Source organism: Chrysemys picta, chromosome 6 (genome assembly GCF_011386835.1).
Source record: "Chrysemys picta bellii isolate R12L10 chromosome 6, ASM1138683v2, whole genome shotgun sequence".
Classification (NCBI taxonomy): domain Eukaryota; kingdom Metazoa; phylum Chordata; order Testudines; family Emydidae; genus Chrysemys; species Chrysemys picta.
Genome location: NC_088796.1, coordinates 39,137,346 through 39,155,313, shown reverse-complemented (window position 1 = coordinate 39,155,313; position 17,968 = coordinate 39,137,346). Strand labels below are relative to the sequence as shown.

Sequence of the window (17,968 nt, the reverse complement as noted above, 5' to 3'; positions counted from 1 at the left end):
AGATGATTTCCTTAATTACTTGCTCCATTATCTTCCCTGGCACAGAAGTTAAACTAACTGGTCTGTAGTTACCTGGGTTGTTTTTATTTCCCTTTTTATAGATGGGCACTATATTTGCCCTTTTCCAGTCTTCTGGAATCTCTCCCGTCTCCCATGACTTTCCAAAGATAATAGCTAGAGGCTCAGATACCTCCTCTATTAGCTCCTTGAGTATTCTAGGATGCATTTCATCAGGCCCGGGTGACTTGCAGGCATCTAACTTTTCTACGTGATTTTTAACTTGTTCTTTTTTTATTTTATCCGCTAAACCTACCCCTTTCCCATTAGCATTCACTATGTTAGGCATTGCTTCAGACTTCTCGGTGAAGACCGAAACAAAGAGGAGGATGCTCATGATAAAGACCCCAGGGTTCCAGTATGGCCATGCAGGAACATTAAACAGGTAGAAAGCAGGGGCACAAGAGGAAGAGTACCAGGGAATATGGCTACCCTCATAATTCCTATGGAGCTTAGGTTTATAGGAAATGCTAGACTCCCTTTCCAACCCAAGAACTCAGAAGAAAAGGCCCGAAGAGAATATGTGGGAGATCCTTCCCCATTGTGCTATGAGCCAAATGAAGAACAAGAAAATTCTACCTCTAAAGATGGGCTGCTGAGGCAAGAGTATTGGGTTGTAACACAGTAGTAGTGGCTGGTGCCAGAGAGAAGCCCATTACTGATGAAACAGTGAGAATACATACAAGGGCAATGCTAAACCCAACTGAAAATAAAGACGACTCACGTTCCTCAAGAACTTGGAGTTCCTCTGGTGCCATGTAACTCCCCTGTACTGGGGTGCCGTGAATCTCTGCTCAATCTCAATATCTCTTCATGTGAGAGTTTTTCCAGTCCCCTATTCATTCTTACTGATCATCTCTGGATTCCCTCTAATCTGGAATATCCTTTTTGAGATCAATGACCAGTACTGAATGCAGTATTCCCAGTAAGGACAAAGCATTGATTTAGATAATAGCATTAGAATATTTTCTGTATTATTCTACATGCTATTCCTTATGTATCCTATTTTATTAAATACCACAGCTGCACATAGAGCACACTTTCAACTATCATATATACAGCTCCCCCGTACCCCCATTAGGGTTAGAATAATAGAATATCAGGGTTGGAAGGGACCTTAAGAGGTCATCTAGTCCAACCCCCTGCTCAAAGCAGGACCAATCCCCGGACAGATTTTTGCCCCAGATCCCTAAATGGACCCCTCAAAGATTGAACTCACAACCCTGGTCTTAGCAGGCCAATGCTCAAATCACTGAGCTATCCCTCCCCCGCTTTCCTTTTATAAAAGCTGGTAAAAACATATTTAAAAACAAGTACTTGGTCCTGTTTGGGCTGGTTTGGTATTGTGTAAAGATGGAGTTGTCTGAGGTGTGATTTTTCCAAAAGTTACCATCTCATTTGCTTTTTGGTTCTTGTCAAAACTAAGAATACGTTATATTAAACATCAAGGAAAAAAGAGACAATGACAGTACATTTTCATTTATTAAATAGGAAGGAAAGAGTGAGTATGTTGAGAGCTCCTGAAGAAATTGACTCCTGTTCTTTTTAAAGAAACTGGAGTCACCCTCATTCTTCTTCTATAATGTTTCCTATAAAAACAGGTGTGAACAGCACTGAATATCATAGGGTGGGCAGTCCCCAAAAGCAAAAAGGTTTCTATTCAGTTTATCCACAGTGGAAGGAGACTGACGCTGAGAACTGTAGAAAATTAATGCAATTTCAAATAAGTGGATTGTGAGTTATGATTTGGCAAAAGCCAAGCAGTGCTGTACAGAAAACTAACTGTTTAATTTGACCTGAAAATTCAACAGATAAACCCTTTACCTGGGATAGCCCTGCCTCATCAACCTGAGGTAGGATAATAAGAAAATGTGTGTGTTCTAGGACCCAGCACAGAACTTCTTAATTTTCTCAGAAGTTTTCCATTCCTATTTGAATTCATCTTTGTCCTTGCCTTTAGTTTGCTTATTCTCTCTCCCTCGCCAGTGGCTACCACCTCCCTCGTGGATCCAAACATATCTCAAGGGAAAGAACTCTTCTTTCTCTGATTTGGGTCTTAGATTTCAGAGTGAGAGGGCTTGGACAGGGTCTCAAGCCTCAGAGCTCTCCATCCTCTGAGATATAAATGAGGAGTAAATGAAGGGATTCATTCTCAATAGGCAAAGAATGTGGTGCAAAAGTGGAAGGGACGTGGCCAAACCCGAGAGCCTTGTGGACAACTCTGAACTATCTCCAGTATTTGCAAGAAGAGACACGCACCCTAAACACCTTGGATTAAGGGAAGGGGAAGAAGCCAGAAAAAGCAAATTGTTAAAACCTTTCAGGCATTCTTCATTACTTCATAAAGAAGATAAAAGGCACAATTCCAAAAATTTTCTAAATGAAAAGTTAACTTGATTAACTTAACAACAAAACTCAATAAAGCAACTTTTAATGGCCAAAACTATGGCCTTGGCTACACTTACCGGCAAGTTCGACGGCTGGAAATCGAACTTCTGGGTTCGACTTATCGCGTCTAGTCTGGACGCGATAAGTCGAACCCGGAAGTGCTCGCCGTCGACTGCGGTACTCCAGCTCGCCGAGAGGAGTACCGCGGAGTCGACGGGGGAGCCTGCCTGCCGAGTGTGGACCAAGGTAAGTTTGAACTAATTCGAAATAAGGTACTTCGAACTTCAGCTACGTTATTCACGTAGCTGAAGTTGCGTACCTTAGTTCGAATTAGGGGGGGTAGTGTAGACCAAGCCTATGTAAACAAAACTGTTGCATGTATAATACTTGCTATGCTTGCCTACACAATTATAGCACAATGTTTCTAATATACTATTATAAAGCACTTAAGGATAACTAAAATGTAAATAATACTCTATAAAGCTAAATACTACCTTCAGTTTACCAGCATAAAATATTACACAGAATATACAAATGTGAGAAAGTATCAGGAAGATTTTGATACTTTACCTGAATAAGATGAATTAGAGTGGTTAGAATGGCACATCTCAGCATATTGTGCTCCTCACTTTGTTTCCAAAGCAGGGGTAAATACTGAACCAAACATCCTACATATGGCCGTATCTACAGTCAAGAAATCAAAATGACAATATTTTTAACAGAGTAAAATATTTTACTTAACCATGAAACTATACAAAAGCTATTAAATCTCCAAAAATTTCACACATTATCTTTGAGCCAAAATTGCACAAGCTATGTTCAGTTGGTTTTGTCACAATATTAAATATATTTTTGTTTTGAACATGCTCCTTTTTTTCATTAACAAAAATACCTAACATTTCTTACCAAGAGATTTAAATGGTCCATGACTATGTAACGGTTACACAGAACATGTTATTCATAGCAGACATTATGAAAATGTGAGTAAAAGCTTAGTCATGTATGAAAAAAAAACACGGATGATATTTTCATATTGAAATGGTTTCGTCTAAAGTATGGATTAGAACAGCCTATATAATTGAATTGTGTGGGAAGAAAGAGTCCAAGAAAACCCAAGTTCAGTAAAAGGAAAGGAGAGGTTACTCATCTTGTGCAGTACTGGACTTCAAGATGTGTCCACCTGTAGGTGCTCCACTTCAGGTGTGCATGTGTTCTGTGCCTTTGACTGAAGATTTTTGGTAACAGTGCCCACTCAACCTGCGCATGCACCCTACATATATGCTCATGCCACATACTGAGGCTATATAAGGCTGTGTGTACGAACCCTCAGTTCCTTCTCTACTCCAAAGTCCCACAGAGGAAACTTCAGAAGCAGAGGAGGAGGAGAGCAGGTAGCGGAGCAACCACAGGGACACACATCTCAAAGAATTCCAGTTACTGTACAAGGTGAGTAACCTCTCCTTCTTTGAGTAGTATCCCTCTGGGTACTCCACTTCAGGCGACTCCTTAGCAGTAACCCCCTTAAGTGAGCAGGAGTTTCGGAACAGAGTCCAGCAGTGAAGAGAGAACTATGTTGCCTACAGCAGCATCCAATCTAGCAGTGTGAACTACAGCATAATGGCTGGAAAAAGTATGCACCAAAGTACATGATGCAGCTTTGCAGTTTTCAGCAACTGGAACGTCCTTGAGGAGGGCTACAGACATAGATTCTGATCTAGTAGAATGTGCAGTCACTCAGAGGGGAGATGGCATATGAGCCAAATTATAACAGGTAATAATACATCCAAAGATCAATCAAAGTCTCTGCATGGAGACAGTGAATCCACTAGACCTAGTCACAATAGAAACAGAAAGTCTAGGGGATTTCCTGAATGATCTGGTTCTGTCCAAGTAAAAGGCCGATGCCCTCTTAACACCCAGTGCATAGAATGTAGCTTCCTGCATAGACTGATGTGGCTTAGGAAAGAAAACTGAAAGGTGAATGGTATGGTTAATATGAAACACAGAAGAAACCTTAGGTAAAAGTTTTGGATGGGGTTGTAAAGATGCCGTTTTTCTTGAAGAACACAGTAAATGGAGGGTCTGTCATTAGAGTCCCAATCTCCCCAACCCTTGATGCAGAAGTGATGGCCACCAAAAAGGCTGCCTTCAGACAACTGTAACAGAGAGCACATAGCTAGTGGCTCAAGAGGCTGTTTCATGAGATGGTTAAGAACAAGGTGAGATCCCAAAGCAGATTAGCATCTCTAATCTGTAGAAAAAGGTTCATAAAATCTTTCAGGAATCTCACTATAGTCAGCTGTGTGAAAACTGACAAACCTTCTGGCAAGTGGAAAGCTGTTATTGATGCTGAGTGAACCTTGATGGATTACCTATTGGAATTGAACCTAAGACTGGAAAGAGATGGTTGGACAGGCAAAAGATGACGGCAGTTACACCAAAGACAACATGTCTCTATTTCTGAAGGTAAGTGTGTCTTATTGTTTCCCTCCTGCTATTTAATGGCACATGTTGTACTCCCAATGAACAGGATGCTTCTATCTAGTCCCAAAAAACATTGAGGAGCCATGTTTGGAGTTACAGAACATTCAGATTGGGGTAATCTGTTCAACCCGCATTCTGAGACAACAGTTGAGAACTGATCAAAAGCTGCCATGCATGGTGAGCAGTGAGTCTGATGAGATAAGAAAACCAAAATTGTCTTGGATGAGTTGGTGCAGTCAAAATGACCCTGGCTCAGTCCTTCTCAATCTTGTTGAGACCCTTTAAGAGCACTGGAGTTGGTGGATATGCATAAAAAGACACTTTCCCCATGTAAAGAGAAAGCTGTTTCCTAGAGTCTGGGGATCGGGTCCTCCTCTGGAACAGAATTTTCTGCATTTTGTGTTGGTTGCAGTGGCAAAAAGATTGACCTCTGGAAACCCCCAAGATAGGATTATTTTGTTTGAGGACTTGAGACTCCAACTCCCAGTTGTAATTTAGGGGAAAATGTCTTCGGAGGTTGTCTGCCATGGAATTTTGTATACCCAGGAAGTAAGAAGCCAAAATGACTGACTATCTGGTTGGCCAGCCACCAATTCCAGAGCTTTATTACTTCAGTGCAGAGAGAGGAGGAATGTGCTCCTCCCTGATTATTGATATAATATATACAAGCTGTGTTGTCCATTATGATCTTGATTGACTTGGTTTTGATTAAGGGTAAAAATAGGAGGCAGGCATTTCTGACCATCCTTAACTCCAGAAGAGTGATGTGCAAGCATTGTTTTTGTTGTGACCATTTGCCTTGGGCTGTGTGAGGACCTAAATGTGCTCCCTATTCCAGGAGGGAAGTGTCTAATGTTATCATGACCATAGAAGGAGTCTGTCTGAATGAGATTCCTGCACAAACTTTGGAAGGATCATTCCATCAGGTGAGTGACTGTAGGACAGAGTGTGTTGTAGACCATGGTCTTGACGCTGCTTTCATCTTGGAAACTCAATATAGATTGAGCATTAACAGAAGCAGAGGGCCCCTGTACATGGGGGTTTTCTGTATCAGGGTCCAAAGCCGGTCTTAAGGCTTGCTCCATCACTAATAGTCTATACTTAATTTCCTTGTTTTTACGGTATCTTCCCTTAAAAGAAGTGCAAATCTTGCACTTGCTGAGAATATGCAACTCTCCCAAGCAATGTATACACTGAGAATTCCCATCAATGATGGGAATGCTTCTCAACAGAAAAGGCATCTTTTAATATCTGGGGAGCCCAGCCACCACTAACACAACTGTGAAACGAATGCAACTATAATACAACATGTTGTATTTAACACCAATTCAAATAACTGAAACATGAAATTACAGTTTTATTGCACATCCTTATTGCACATTGTAAAAGTTCTTCCTTGCATGAGTTCTATGACATCATAGTAGAATAAATCAAAAGGTGTTTTAACAAATTGAACAATAAAAACTACCAGATGTGTAATTTTTAACATCTTGTGCATGTTGTATAATTATCTTTCTTTATAAATTTCCAGATTTCCAATTCATTTTGTTAGCTACCTATATAGAATATCATAAATTAACCACTTCAGCATATTAGTTTTTAATGCTGAAAGGATAACTTCCTATAAAGCAATCATTTCACATAACTTGTTTTTTCTTTACCATGGTATGTTCAACACAAAGTATGGACAAAAACGTAGTAAATTTTGCCTGATTTATTACATATTTTGTATGCTTCTTGTCCCTATTTTAATAATCTCATACAGAATTAAATTTAAAGCTAGGATACACTAAATCATCAGCTTAATTAAGCATAGTATACTATTTCAGCCAGAAATGACAAGAAAAATATTGCCTGCCAGCAATTTCCAGTTCATGGACCCAGGCATCAATCAACACAGCTGGCTAGTGTAAATTGGGAGAGATTAAGGACTGTGCTAGGTGGTTGCATTTCCCCAAAACTAATTCCAGTGATGAAGGAGTCCAAGTGAGAGGATCTATATGTGCCTCAAACACTCACGTAATCCAGAGCAGCATCAGTATTAGAGCCAAAGTAAATCTCAGGTGAACTTCATCTCTTATCCAGACACTCTCATAATGTACATACCTTTATCATCTGCATTACAGCAGCACCCAGAATGTGCTAAGTGCTTTCCACATGTAGAGTAAGATGCAAACCTCACCTTGAAGAGTTCATAATTCAAGATGATGAGCAATGCACACAAAAGTGTGCCAGAGATATAAAACAATTACTTTAAAACTATTTTAAATTAAGTATCATTTATCCTCAACCTCCCCCATCTAGCCACTATCAGCCTTACTACTCCTATCACTATATCAAGACCTCCATCAATGGGTAAAGGAAAAACAGGAATCAACAGTGCTCCTTCCATGACGAGAAAAGGAGGAGCCATTAGGACAAACTATTGTGGAGGGAGAAGAAACAATTATGAAAGGAGTGAGGATCCACTAGCAGGCTCTCTGTTCATACAGGGGATAAACAGAAAATTTACATTTGTCTCAGAGATTCACAAAGAAAGCTGCTGCTTCGAGGACCACTTACAGGTCAGAGGAACTGCTACCACCTCTACCTTGCCTTACCTTACTCTACCCCACTTGAGGCGAGTACCCTAAAAAAGTTGACTGCAGACAACAATCAAATTTTATTTCCTCAGGAACATCTTGAATGTCCTAAATTTAAACTGAAAATATACTTCCATACTAAGGAAAGGAAGTAGTAAAAAGTGAGGTCAACAATTTTAACCTTATAACCTTGTAGTTGATGGTGACTTTAAAACAATGCAGGAAACTGAGCTCCATGACCTTGAACTGCTATAAACTAAACTGCCTAGACACTACAGTAATGGGCACCTCAAAAAACGTATCTTGTAATTATCAGAGGGGTAGCCATGTTAGTCTGGATCTGTAAAAAGCAACAAAGAGTCCTGTGGCACCTTAAAGACTAACAGATGTATTGTAGCATAAGCTTTCTTAAGGTGCCACAGAACTCTTTGTTACATCTTGTAATTAGTTACAACAAAAAATATTAAAAATCAGAAGCGAGAGAAGCTGATTAGAGCTGAAAGTCTAAGACAAAAAAGGGAATTATAAAAATTAAATTACATTTTGCACATGTAGGAAACAGCAAAAAAATACAGAAAGTTGAGTGGGAGGAGACCAGGCAGAGCAAGTATTTTGGGCAAAAAAATATGAACAGGGGAAGTAGAAGCAGAGCTCTGTAGATTACTGAAATAAAATAAACACTGCAGAGTAATTACTTCCATTATTTTGATAGAATGTAATAGCAATAAATAGAAAAAAAATCTTCTTTGCTCTCATCAATGGACAAGTATACTAGGCTTCAAATTTAATATTATAGTCTGTAACAGTTACCTGTATATTGACTCTTTCAATCACACAAGAAAGAACATGAAGAACATGCATCTTTGTGTCACATTCTGTGACTTCTTGAAGTAGCTGAAAGAGTAGAGTGAACATGGATTCCAGATACTACAATAAAAAGAAATTAGTAAACTATGGATTAGTTAGATTATCAAGAATACAAATAGAAATCTAAAACAGCAATTTTCTTATCTGCCTACAGCACTGGGCTGAAATTGCTCATGAACTTTTAGTGTGTTGGAAGTTCTGCAACATGTTGGTCTTGCATTTCGAAAAATAGTCTAATAATTTTGACCACTCATAATCCAAAACTGAATTTTACAAAGTTTCAGTACCTAACATGTACTAGCCTTGCATAAGAATTCAAGCATGGGACCAGTTTCAATAAGCTTTGATCTCAGGTTTAAATGTATTAAAATTACTTCAAAGTTTAAATTCCTAAAAGTTGGAAGCTATCAGCACCTCTAGAGAGAATGATATTCAGAGGCCACTCTAGCTATAAGAAAACGAGGCAACTGCTAGGGCAGCAGGGGCCAAACCTGAGCAGCGCTGTAACCCTGTGCACCAGATCATAACGCCACTCTCAGATTTGGCCTGGCTGCCCCTCTGTCACGACAAAGGGGCAGCTGGGCCAAACCTTAGTGAGTGGTGCTGCAAGTCCCCCTCTCCGGTTATGCTACCATAACCACCAAAAGACCAGAAGGCTCACTACAATCCCGCCTCCCAGAAAGTCCTACGTGTGCTCTCCCGCCCCAATTTAGAGCATCTATTCTAGTGGGTGGCAGGGATGGGTGGCACACAGAAGTTTTGCATAGGGCAGCAAATTCTCTTAAGCAGTCTCTGATAATTTGCTAGAGGTCTGGAAAAATTGTAAACTTTGACAACAATTTTGTTTCCTAAAGTTATTAATAATGACATTTTTAATACTTATCACAACAATTTCAAACAGCTAAAGCAAAAATACCAAATGCATAATGCATGTGGACACAAGTGCTCAACAGTATAAATTACAAGATGATACTTTTTATAGTTCATCAAATATATCACAGCAAAATAACCTTAACTGAAACAGACCACAATCTATTGTACGGTGAGTACCATCTCATTATTTACTTACTGCCAACACTGTGCTCACAAAGATAAACATTGGGGAAATTCTGCTACATTCCTAATACATTGCATTACACCTAACAACCACAACTAATATTTTTGGCAAAGGGTAGTTTAGGAAGCAGTGTGTGCAGAAAGGAGCTCGGAGGGGAAATCGGGTATATGTGGAAGAGGTAGTTTAGTAAAGACTGGCACCCATACTGGGAATAATGTTTAGTCTGTGTTGTGTGGTAGCTGTGGTAATGACAAGGTGTGTGTCTGTGGGTGGAAGAGTGGAGAATATATGTATTGTCAGGAGGCTTTTTCTTGCTTCTGTGTCAGGTAAGATATGTGTGTGGCAACCTTAACTGTTGCACAATAAAGTCTCTGTGCAACAACAGAATAGTTTTTTTCTTGTTATTGAAGTTAAATAAATACAGCAACTATTGAACAGTTTCTTTTGAAATGGAACTGGAATTGTTTCTTTCCCTCCCTTCCTCTACCCACAAAAGCACTCACTCACACTCACATAAATGCCCTTACCGGTAAAAACTGGTCAGTTCTAAACTCAAAGTCATCTACAGGTGAACAAAAGTTAAAGAAAAACTGAAGATTGAAAAATATTATTACAATATCTTTGACTCAATCTGATATTCAACTGTTAGAGAGGCGACACAATTACTATTAAAATGTGAATTATTAATGATCAAAAATCATTAATTTCCAGTAGCTTTGAAGAAATAATAAAATAGAAAATTGTAGTTAATAAAAAGGATATTTAACTTCAGTGTTGTAGCTGTCTCAATGCGGACCTGAAAGACAAAAATCAGGAAATATCATGCTATTACCCTTATTAAATATTACTTTGATTATCTCACAGAAGTTAGTGTAATGTTTTCAGATCTGAAATTGTTAAGCTTTCACATATAATTTACATGTTTCCAGGGATAAAATTTAATTAATTTAACACTGGCATATTTCTATATTTTCCTAGGGTTTTTAGCTTTATATTGTTTATAAGGAGCAGTTTTTGCATAAATTAGAATTTTTCAGGATTTAAAAAACTACTACAAATTGCCAAGAATCACACCATCTGCAGGACCTACTCAGCAGTCCCTACTCAGGCAAAACAGTCAGTTAAGTCTAATAAAGACTGCAGAAGTGGGCCATATGGCTGTGATGAGAATTCTTGAGACAGAGGGCATCACCTGTTTCTGGGACGGTTCTCATGAGCTACCACCAACAAATCAACTACAGGCCCACGAACACCCTATTTCCAAGAATTCAGACAATTATGAGAAGTAGCAATCAAGGAAGCATTAACTGCAACCAAGGCCACAACCAGTGACACTTAGCCCTGCCCCATCTAGATGGTAAGAGAGAACACTGGGACCCCTTCTAACAGAGAAAATTTAAGGATTCTATTTTCTCACCTTAAACCATGCAGTAGGCCACCGAGCACTACAAAAATCACTGCTCGATGCTACAGATTTCAACCTAATAACCAGTATCTAACTAACGAAGGCTATTTTTTTTTTTTTTGGCTAGTTTCCAAAATGCCAACTGTCAGCTACTGGTATCCTGCTCTGTTCCTGATCACAGACACAGAAAGAAAACACATATTTATTCCGTGGGACCTCGCTGCAGCATATGATATCGTTGATCACCAAACAAACCTGTCCCATCCACAGGAAGCTGCAGAGGTGAACAGAAATGTCCTGATATGGCTCAAGACCTTCCACTCAGACTAAATCTAGATAGCTATTATTGGCATCTGTTCTTCCACCTCAAAAACAGTAATGTAGAATCTCCTATGATTTATTCCTCTCCCCCATATTACTCAAGAGCTATATGAAGGCATTAGGAGAGCTGATAAAACAATATAAACAGAACGGCCTGCATCATAGAGATGACACCTAATTCAACATCTTTTACATTAAACAAACAGCACCATTTCTCAGAAAGCGCTTGGGGGCCCTTTGGGACTCAGTGCTACTGAATGCCGAAAGAACCATGGAAAGTAGGATTTAGTAGGCATCCTTCAATCTCGAGAGACCATGGGTATGCACCCCAGAGAGGTAAAGAATTTACTCAGTTGGTTTTATGGCAGCCGCAAATGTAACTGAAGAGACCCACTCGAGAGAGAGAATCTCTGCTGCATCTGTCACATTTAAAGGTGATGTTTCGATCCTTTGGGGTCTGTCTTCTGCGAACTCTTCTCCTCTGCTAAGCTGGACTGCTTCCTCTCATAACTCCGGAGACCTTTGTTGAATTCTTGGTTCCAAAGGCTGCGGTCCTGAGTGTGATCTTTCCATTTGTCCACATCCATGTCCATTTCTTTGAGGTCTCACTTGCACATATCCTTGAAACGCAATTTGGGGCATCCTTTGGGTCTTTTTCCAGATGCCAATTTGCCGTGGAGGATGTCCTTTGGGATGTATCCATCATTCATTCGGCACACATGCCCAAGCCAGCGGAAGCGTCTCTGTTTGAGGAGTGTTTGCATGCTGGGTAAGCTGGCCTGTTTGAGCACCTCAGTGCTGGTGACTGTGAAAGCTGTTGAGCCTCTTTTCCTAATGAGAGTATAGGATCCATGTCTTGCTCCCATACAAAAGTGTGCTGATAACACATGCACGATACACACAGATCTTTGTGTGTTCTGTCAGTTTGTTGTTTAGCCATACCCTCTCGTTCAGTTTAGACGTTATTGTGGTGGCTTTTCGAATGCGGATGTTGAGTTCTGTTTCAAGTGAAAGGCTGACTGCGATAGTGGAGCCCAGGTATGTGAACTTGTTCACCACTTTAAGTTCATACTTGTTGATCTTAACGGAGGGTCCTTCCTCAACTCCTTGGCACATTATGTTAATCTTTTTTAGGCTTATAGTTAGCCCAAAGTCTTGTTGGCTTTGGAAAAACTGTCCATTAGGCTTTGAAGATGAGCTTCTGTGTGGGAGCAAAGATAAGGTGATGGATAAGGGCCTCCCGATTCTTGGTTTTAGATCTGAGTCTTGCAAGACTGAAAGCTTTCCATCAGATCTTGTATATAAGTAGATTCCTTCAGTTGAGGAACCAAAAACTTGTTTCAGTAGCAGGGAGAAGAAGATCCTAAACAGAGTTGGGGCAAGTACACAACCTTGCTTAACTCCACTACAAATCTGGAAAGCCTCAGACACTGAGCCATCATATTGGACTGTGCCGCATATGTTTTCATGAAAGGATCGAATCATGCTTAAGAGCTTGAGGGCACATCCAATCTTTTCTAAAAGCATGATAGTCCACTTCTGTCAAAGTCAAAAGCCTTTGTGAGATTGATGAAGGCTATGTAGAGGGGCCTTTTTTGTTCTCTGCATTTCTCTTGTAGTTGTCTCAAGAGAAGATCATGTTGATAGTAGACCTTTCAGCTCTGAAGCCGCACTGTCATTCAGGATAGATTCTGTCTGAAAGGGTCTGAAGTCTGTTCAGGACAACTCAGGCAAAGGCTTTTCCCAAAATACTAAGAAGGGAAATAGTTGTTACAGTCGCTCCTGTCACACTTATTTACTGCAACTCATATCTGGAATGAAGCCACACATCTTTAAGAATGCCAAATAGTGTAAAATGCTCCAGCCATCTGCTTAGCTTAAATTGAAGCAAGGGAGATTTAGGTTAGACAAGGATTCCAAGAAATGGAACCTCTTTAGCCAAAAGGCCTATTAATAGGCATGCGACAATTCAGCATTGCAAACTGCCAGACCCTGTTCTCAAAGTACCCTGCCTCATCTCCAGCGAGGAGCAGAAAACTAAGAGTGCCAAGACCATTGGCACTGTTGCCAGGATCCCCAGTGCTGTGACCACATCAACCTCCGCACCATCTCCCAAGCAGAGGCCCCCACTGCTGTCCTCTTCAGATGCTGAATGATGCTCCCACACTGCAAGAAAACACAGTTTAGAACAGGTCAACATGATCATTCCACAAGGAGTCGAGGGCCAGAGATAAACCCTCTAAATCCTAGCCTAGCTAAATGATAGCAAGCCACTATTGATGAAGAAGGCTTGAGAACCTGTGGCACTAATACCAACATCAGTGCTGAGATACTCCTTGGTACTGATTCTGGAATGACCAATAAGCCATTTCTGATACAGAGGTACATTTTCGAGGAGCCACTTTTACACCTCCTCTTTGCATCAAAACTGGTATCATAGATACTGGCACCAGCAACGTCCGTGCCGGAACTACATCCAACTGCACTGCTGTTCCTGGAGATGTACTTCCGGTTTGTGACCCCAGGTTGTTCTTCCTTCCTCACTTCAAGCATGGAACCCTCTCCTGAGAGCTGGTTATCTCAGAAGAGCTCAATCACGGGCTCCCGATGCATTAAGTCCCAGATTGGAGCTTCTTCACATGTCCCAAGAAAGAGGCAGTCCCAGTCTTTATTGGCTTTGGTAGGTAGAGCACCTTCCCCAAAACTGGAGGAGTTCTGGTGAAGAAGCAAAGGTGGCTTGAGAGACACTTCAGCTACCTTCCCCGGCCTACCAAAAAAATCCTTCTCCCCGATGAAGCTGTCACATTGGCACTGACACCAGCCATCAGTGATTTTCATGCCCTTGAAGAACTTCTCTAAAGAATAGCTGAAGCCTTGGCTATTGAGGCAATGGTGATCCAAGAGATTATGCACAAGCTGTATGATAACCTCAGCTCCTCGGTGCCCACAAGCCTTATTTTTCCAATCAGTGAGGATATATTGGACCTAGGGAAGGGGCTATGCCATGCCCTGGCCTCTCTTCCCCAATTTCAAAGTGAGTAGAAAAGTGCTACCAAGTCCCATGTATGGACTTTGAGCAGTTCTACATGTATCCAACACCAGGGTCTCTTGCCATTTCTGCAGTCTAAGAGACCAGGTCCAGTAAGAGGACTCCAAAAGATATGGATTCCAAGAAACTGGACCTTTTTAGCCAAAAGGCTTATTAATCAGCATCGTACAATTGAGCATTGCAAACTGCCAGACCCTGTTCAAAAAGTACAGTTTTTTTAATGTGGGAAAGGATGACACCTTTCCTCTCTTAGCTCCCGCTGAAATGCAGGGAGGAACTGAGAGACACCCTCAAGGAAGGGCAGTGTGAGCCAAAACAGCAGTAGTGGCAGTAATGGACATGTCCGATGCGGCCATTCAGTCCATGACTACAGCAGTCAAAATGATCTGGGCTTCCTTGTAACAGGTGTCTGGAATTCCAAAAGCGGTCCAGCTGACAATTGAGGTTCTACCCTTTGAGGGCACACCATTCCCTTACTAATTCGAGGCAACCCTTAGATCCCTGGGAATTTACACTCTCACGCCATACCATAAACCCTTCTGGTACCAGCCACCTCAAAGACTGAGACCACCATCTTATTCCCATGGTGGTTTACTGGAATAGCCACTCAGAAAGAGACCATGCTTCTCTACGAGATGCCTGTTATCCTGATCATCCTCCATCATGCACCAGCCTCCCTCCCAAGGGCAGCAGGTTTGATGAGATGGTCAAGAGCCATGCCACAACTATCTCAGAGCTGACCTTCAGAATCCTTACTCATTTCCATCTGGTGTGATTGAAGATTTTGGTCAACAAATGGGTGTTGGACACCATTGTCTATGGCAACTCCATCCAATTCTTTTCCTTGCCCCCTGCCTGCCTCTTTCCCCATCCCTCTTCGGGGATCCTTCTTATGACAACCTATTACAAAAAAAGGTAGCCTTGTTTCTTCAACTAGGAGCAGTAGAAGAAGTTTCTCAAGTGTACAAGGGGGGAAAGTCTTTGCCAATATTTTCTTATTCCAAAGAAGAAAGGGGATCTGTGTCCTATCCTAGACATGAAGACTGAACAAATATGTACCTCAACTCAGATTCACACTTGCTTCCGTTATCTGATCACTTCAGGCTGAGGATTTATTTGAATCTCTTGAAATGTAGGATGTGTACTGTCACATTGGCATCCACCTGGCCCATAGAAATCACCTGAGATTTACTGTGAGGCCAATCATTACCAGCACATGGCACTGCTCTTTGAATTCTGCAGGTACTGAGTATCTTTACAAAATGCCTTGCCATGGTAGTGCTGGCATACCTAAGGAAATATCCACATCTGCCAGACTGATCAAAGGCAGAACACATTGGGAAACTCTAGATAACCCTCAACTATGTCCTCTCTCTTCACATGGTGGGGCCTCCTGGTGAACTATGAGAAATTGCCTTTTTCTATCACAGACAATGGAGTTCATAGAGGTCAGGATAGATTCCATGATAGCAAACCCATACTTACCATATGGAAGATTCCTCTCACTTCAGTCGTTAATGAAACCATGCTATCACACCTGGCTATGACAGTGTGTATTTACCTCACACTATTAGGTCATATGTATTCCTCCTGGTCCTATAGCACTCAGTAGTGCAGATATTGTTAGACAATAAATCGGTTGATGTACTACATAAACAAGGCGGTGCCTGTTCTTCCCCCCCTTTGCAAGGACGCATTCAAGCTATGAAGCTAGTGTTTTCTCCATGGCGTAACAGTAATCTTGAACTTCCGAGGCACTAGCAACAACTTGGTGGACTTTCTCAGTAGACACAAGTGGTCACTGCTGAAATCGATCACCAAGTCAATATTCTACCAGTGGGGCAATCCAGTGATAGACTACTGCTGTTTTGGCTAGCACCTGCCCTTCCTTGAGGGTGTCTCTCAGTTCCTCCCTGCATTCCAGCGGGAGCCAATACAGGAAGGGTGTCTCAAGGTAATCTCCTTGGACCCAGTTTGAAGGACAACTCCTCTCCAGAATCAGATGTGATCTCCAGGGATTGTGCCAAGAGGTTTAATTTGACTCTTGTATCTCAAAATTTCTGGGTTCAGAATGAGGAGGAGCAGCAGATGGAACACCTATCAGGAATATATTCCTCCTTGAGGCAAAAGAGGTATCTGCTGTGTCCATCGATTAAGGGCATCAGATCATCGCAGGGAGGACAGTTTAAATGCAGTGGGTTTAGAGTCTACTATTAGGAATGGTTGGCATGAAGTGTCCACACCCACAAATGAGGGCATGCAGGGGATGGGGTGTCAGTGAATTTACCATAAATTTACAATGCCATAATTGAGCCAAATTTGGCCCTCATTTCAAAAATATTCAACAGTGATAATTCATGATAAATATTTTAACAATTTAATAACTTCGGTTTGCATAGAGGTTTTAAAGTATTGACAAATTGCAGATGATGTGTGTGCACCATCTCTTCAAATCTGTTCTAATGAAGTCAATTAAAAATATATGCTTCATTCACTATAGCATTCATGATACATGCTGGGAGAAGTGACCTTTGGAAATGATAGTATGTGATCATGTGAAATCTTAACTATTGCATTTCCTGGCTTGAATGCTTTGCACCATTAATTTTCTATTAACAGTTTTTTGACTTATTTCCTAGTTTTTAAATGATAAAAATTACACACGTTTTATTTACCTAGAATGCCAATACTGAAACAAGGTTTTTATTCATCTTAGCTACCAATCTCACAGTCTTGGCTACATCGGTACCCAGGAGCCAGAAGTCACCACTTTTATGTATATGATCTAAAATTCCACATGCAAGTGTGGAAACAACAACACTTTTCTTTTTTTAAAACCAACCTGGGAGCCTAATTCTGAGTCCAGTCCACATCAGATAGTCAGTGGCATTAGCTTCCTAGTGAACTGTTAATTGCTCTTTATTATATTTAAGATACTTAAAATATTTTAGTGGTTTATTCTTGGTAGCTAGATGTAGGGATTAGAAAGAAAATTACTTATAGTAACTGTTGTTCTTCAAAAATGTTGCTTCTCTATATCCATATTCCTGAGGTAAGGTGTCTGTACTGCAAGCCACTGGAATCTTCTGATGAGCAGAGTCTATTGGGGCATTTCCCTTCTAGTCAGCTCCCGCTCATGGAGGGCTCTGAGGGTATAAAAAATTAAGTGGTCCCTTATGCCTTTAAGTTCCTTCCACTAACTCAGCGATTCTCCTAAGGCTCTGGAGAAGTGGGGAAGGTGAGCAAAGAGTGTGAATATTCTAACTCAAGATTCTGGAAGAATAAGAGTTAATGTTAGGTAACTTCTCTTTCTTTAAGTGGCCTCTACATATTGAGGCTTGTGGGAGGTTAGCAAGCACCATGCCCAGTAAAGTGAGGTAATGCATTTTAAGCAAAGGACTGTAGAATTGCCAAAATGAGCATCAGCTCTGGATGGCAGGTCAAGAGTATTAGAAATGTCTGATTTCACTCTCTCAGATCAGATCTCAGGTGAGAGATAAAATTAAAGCCCATATACAGCTTCAAAAGCAACTTTGCAAAATTCTATGACAAAGATGGTGCAAAGGCATCCCTTTAGATACTGAATCTGAACTTAATTGACTACACTTTGATATCTCCTGGCAGTTGAACACCTGGCAATGGTGAGAATGATGAAATACAAATAGGTTAGTGGCCTGAAAGAGATGGAAATTGAACACGACACTAGACTGGAAAATGGGATGATGACATGAGTATACAGAGGCCACTCAAAGTAATTA

At 40.8% G+C, this 17,968-nt stretch overlaps 1 protein-coding gene across 8 annotated transcripts in view; it reads right to left on the bottom strand.

Moving 5' to 3' along the window:
- The window catches only part of IPO11 (importin 11), a 255,344-nt gene that overhangs the window by 145,385 nt on the left and 91,991 nt on the right, over nucleotides 1–17,968 (bottom strand). For all 8 annotated transcript variants that reach the window (XR_010602178.1, XM_005300957.5, XM_005300955.4 and 5 more), the window contains 4 exons: nucleotides 10,198–10,231; nucleotides 9,963–10,003; nucleotides 8,322–8,438; nucleotides 3,016–3,129 (listed from right to left, as the gene is read on the bottom strand). Coding sequence is in view for 7 of the 8 variants with exons in the window: in XM_005300957.5 (XP_005301014.2) it covers nucleotides 3,016–3,129; nucleotides 8,322–8,438; nucleotides 9,963–10,003; nucleotides 10,198–10,231 (306 nt within the window). In the remaining variant the exon portion in view is untranslated. The remainder of the gene's footprint in view (nucleotides 1–3,015; nucleotides 3,130–8,321; nucleotides 8,439–9,962; nucleotides 10,004–10,197; nucleotides 10,232–17,968) is intronic.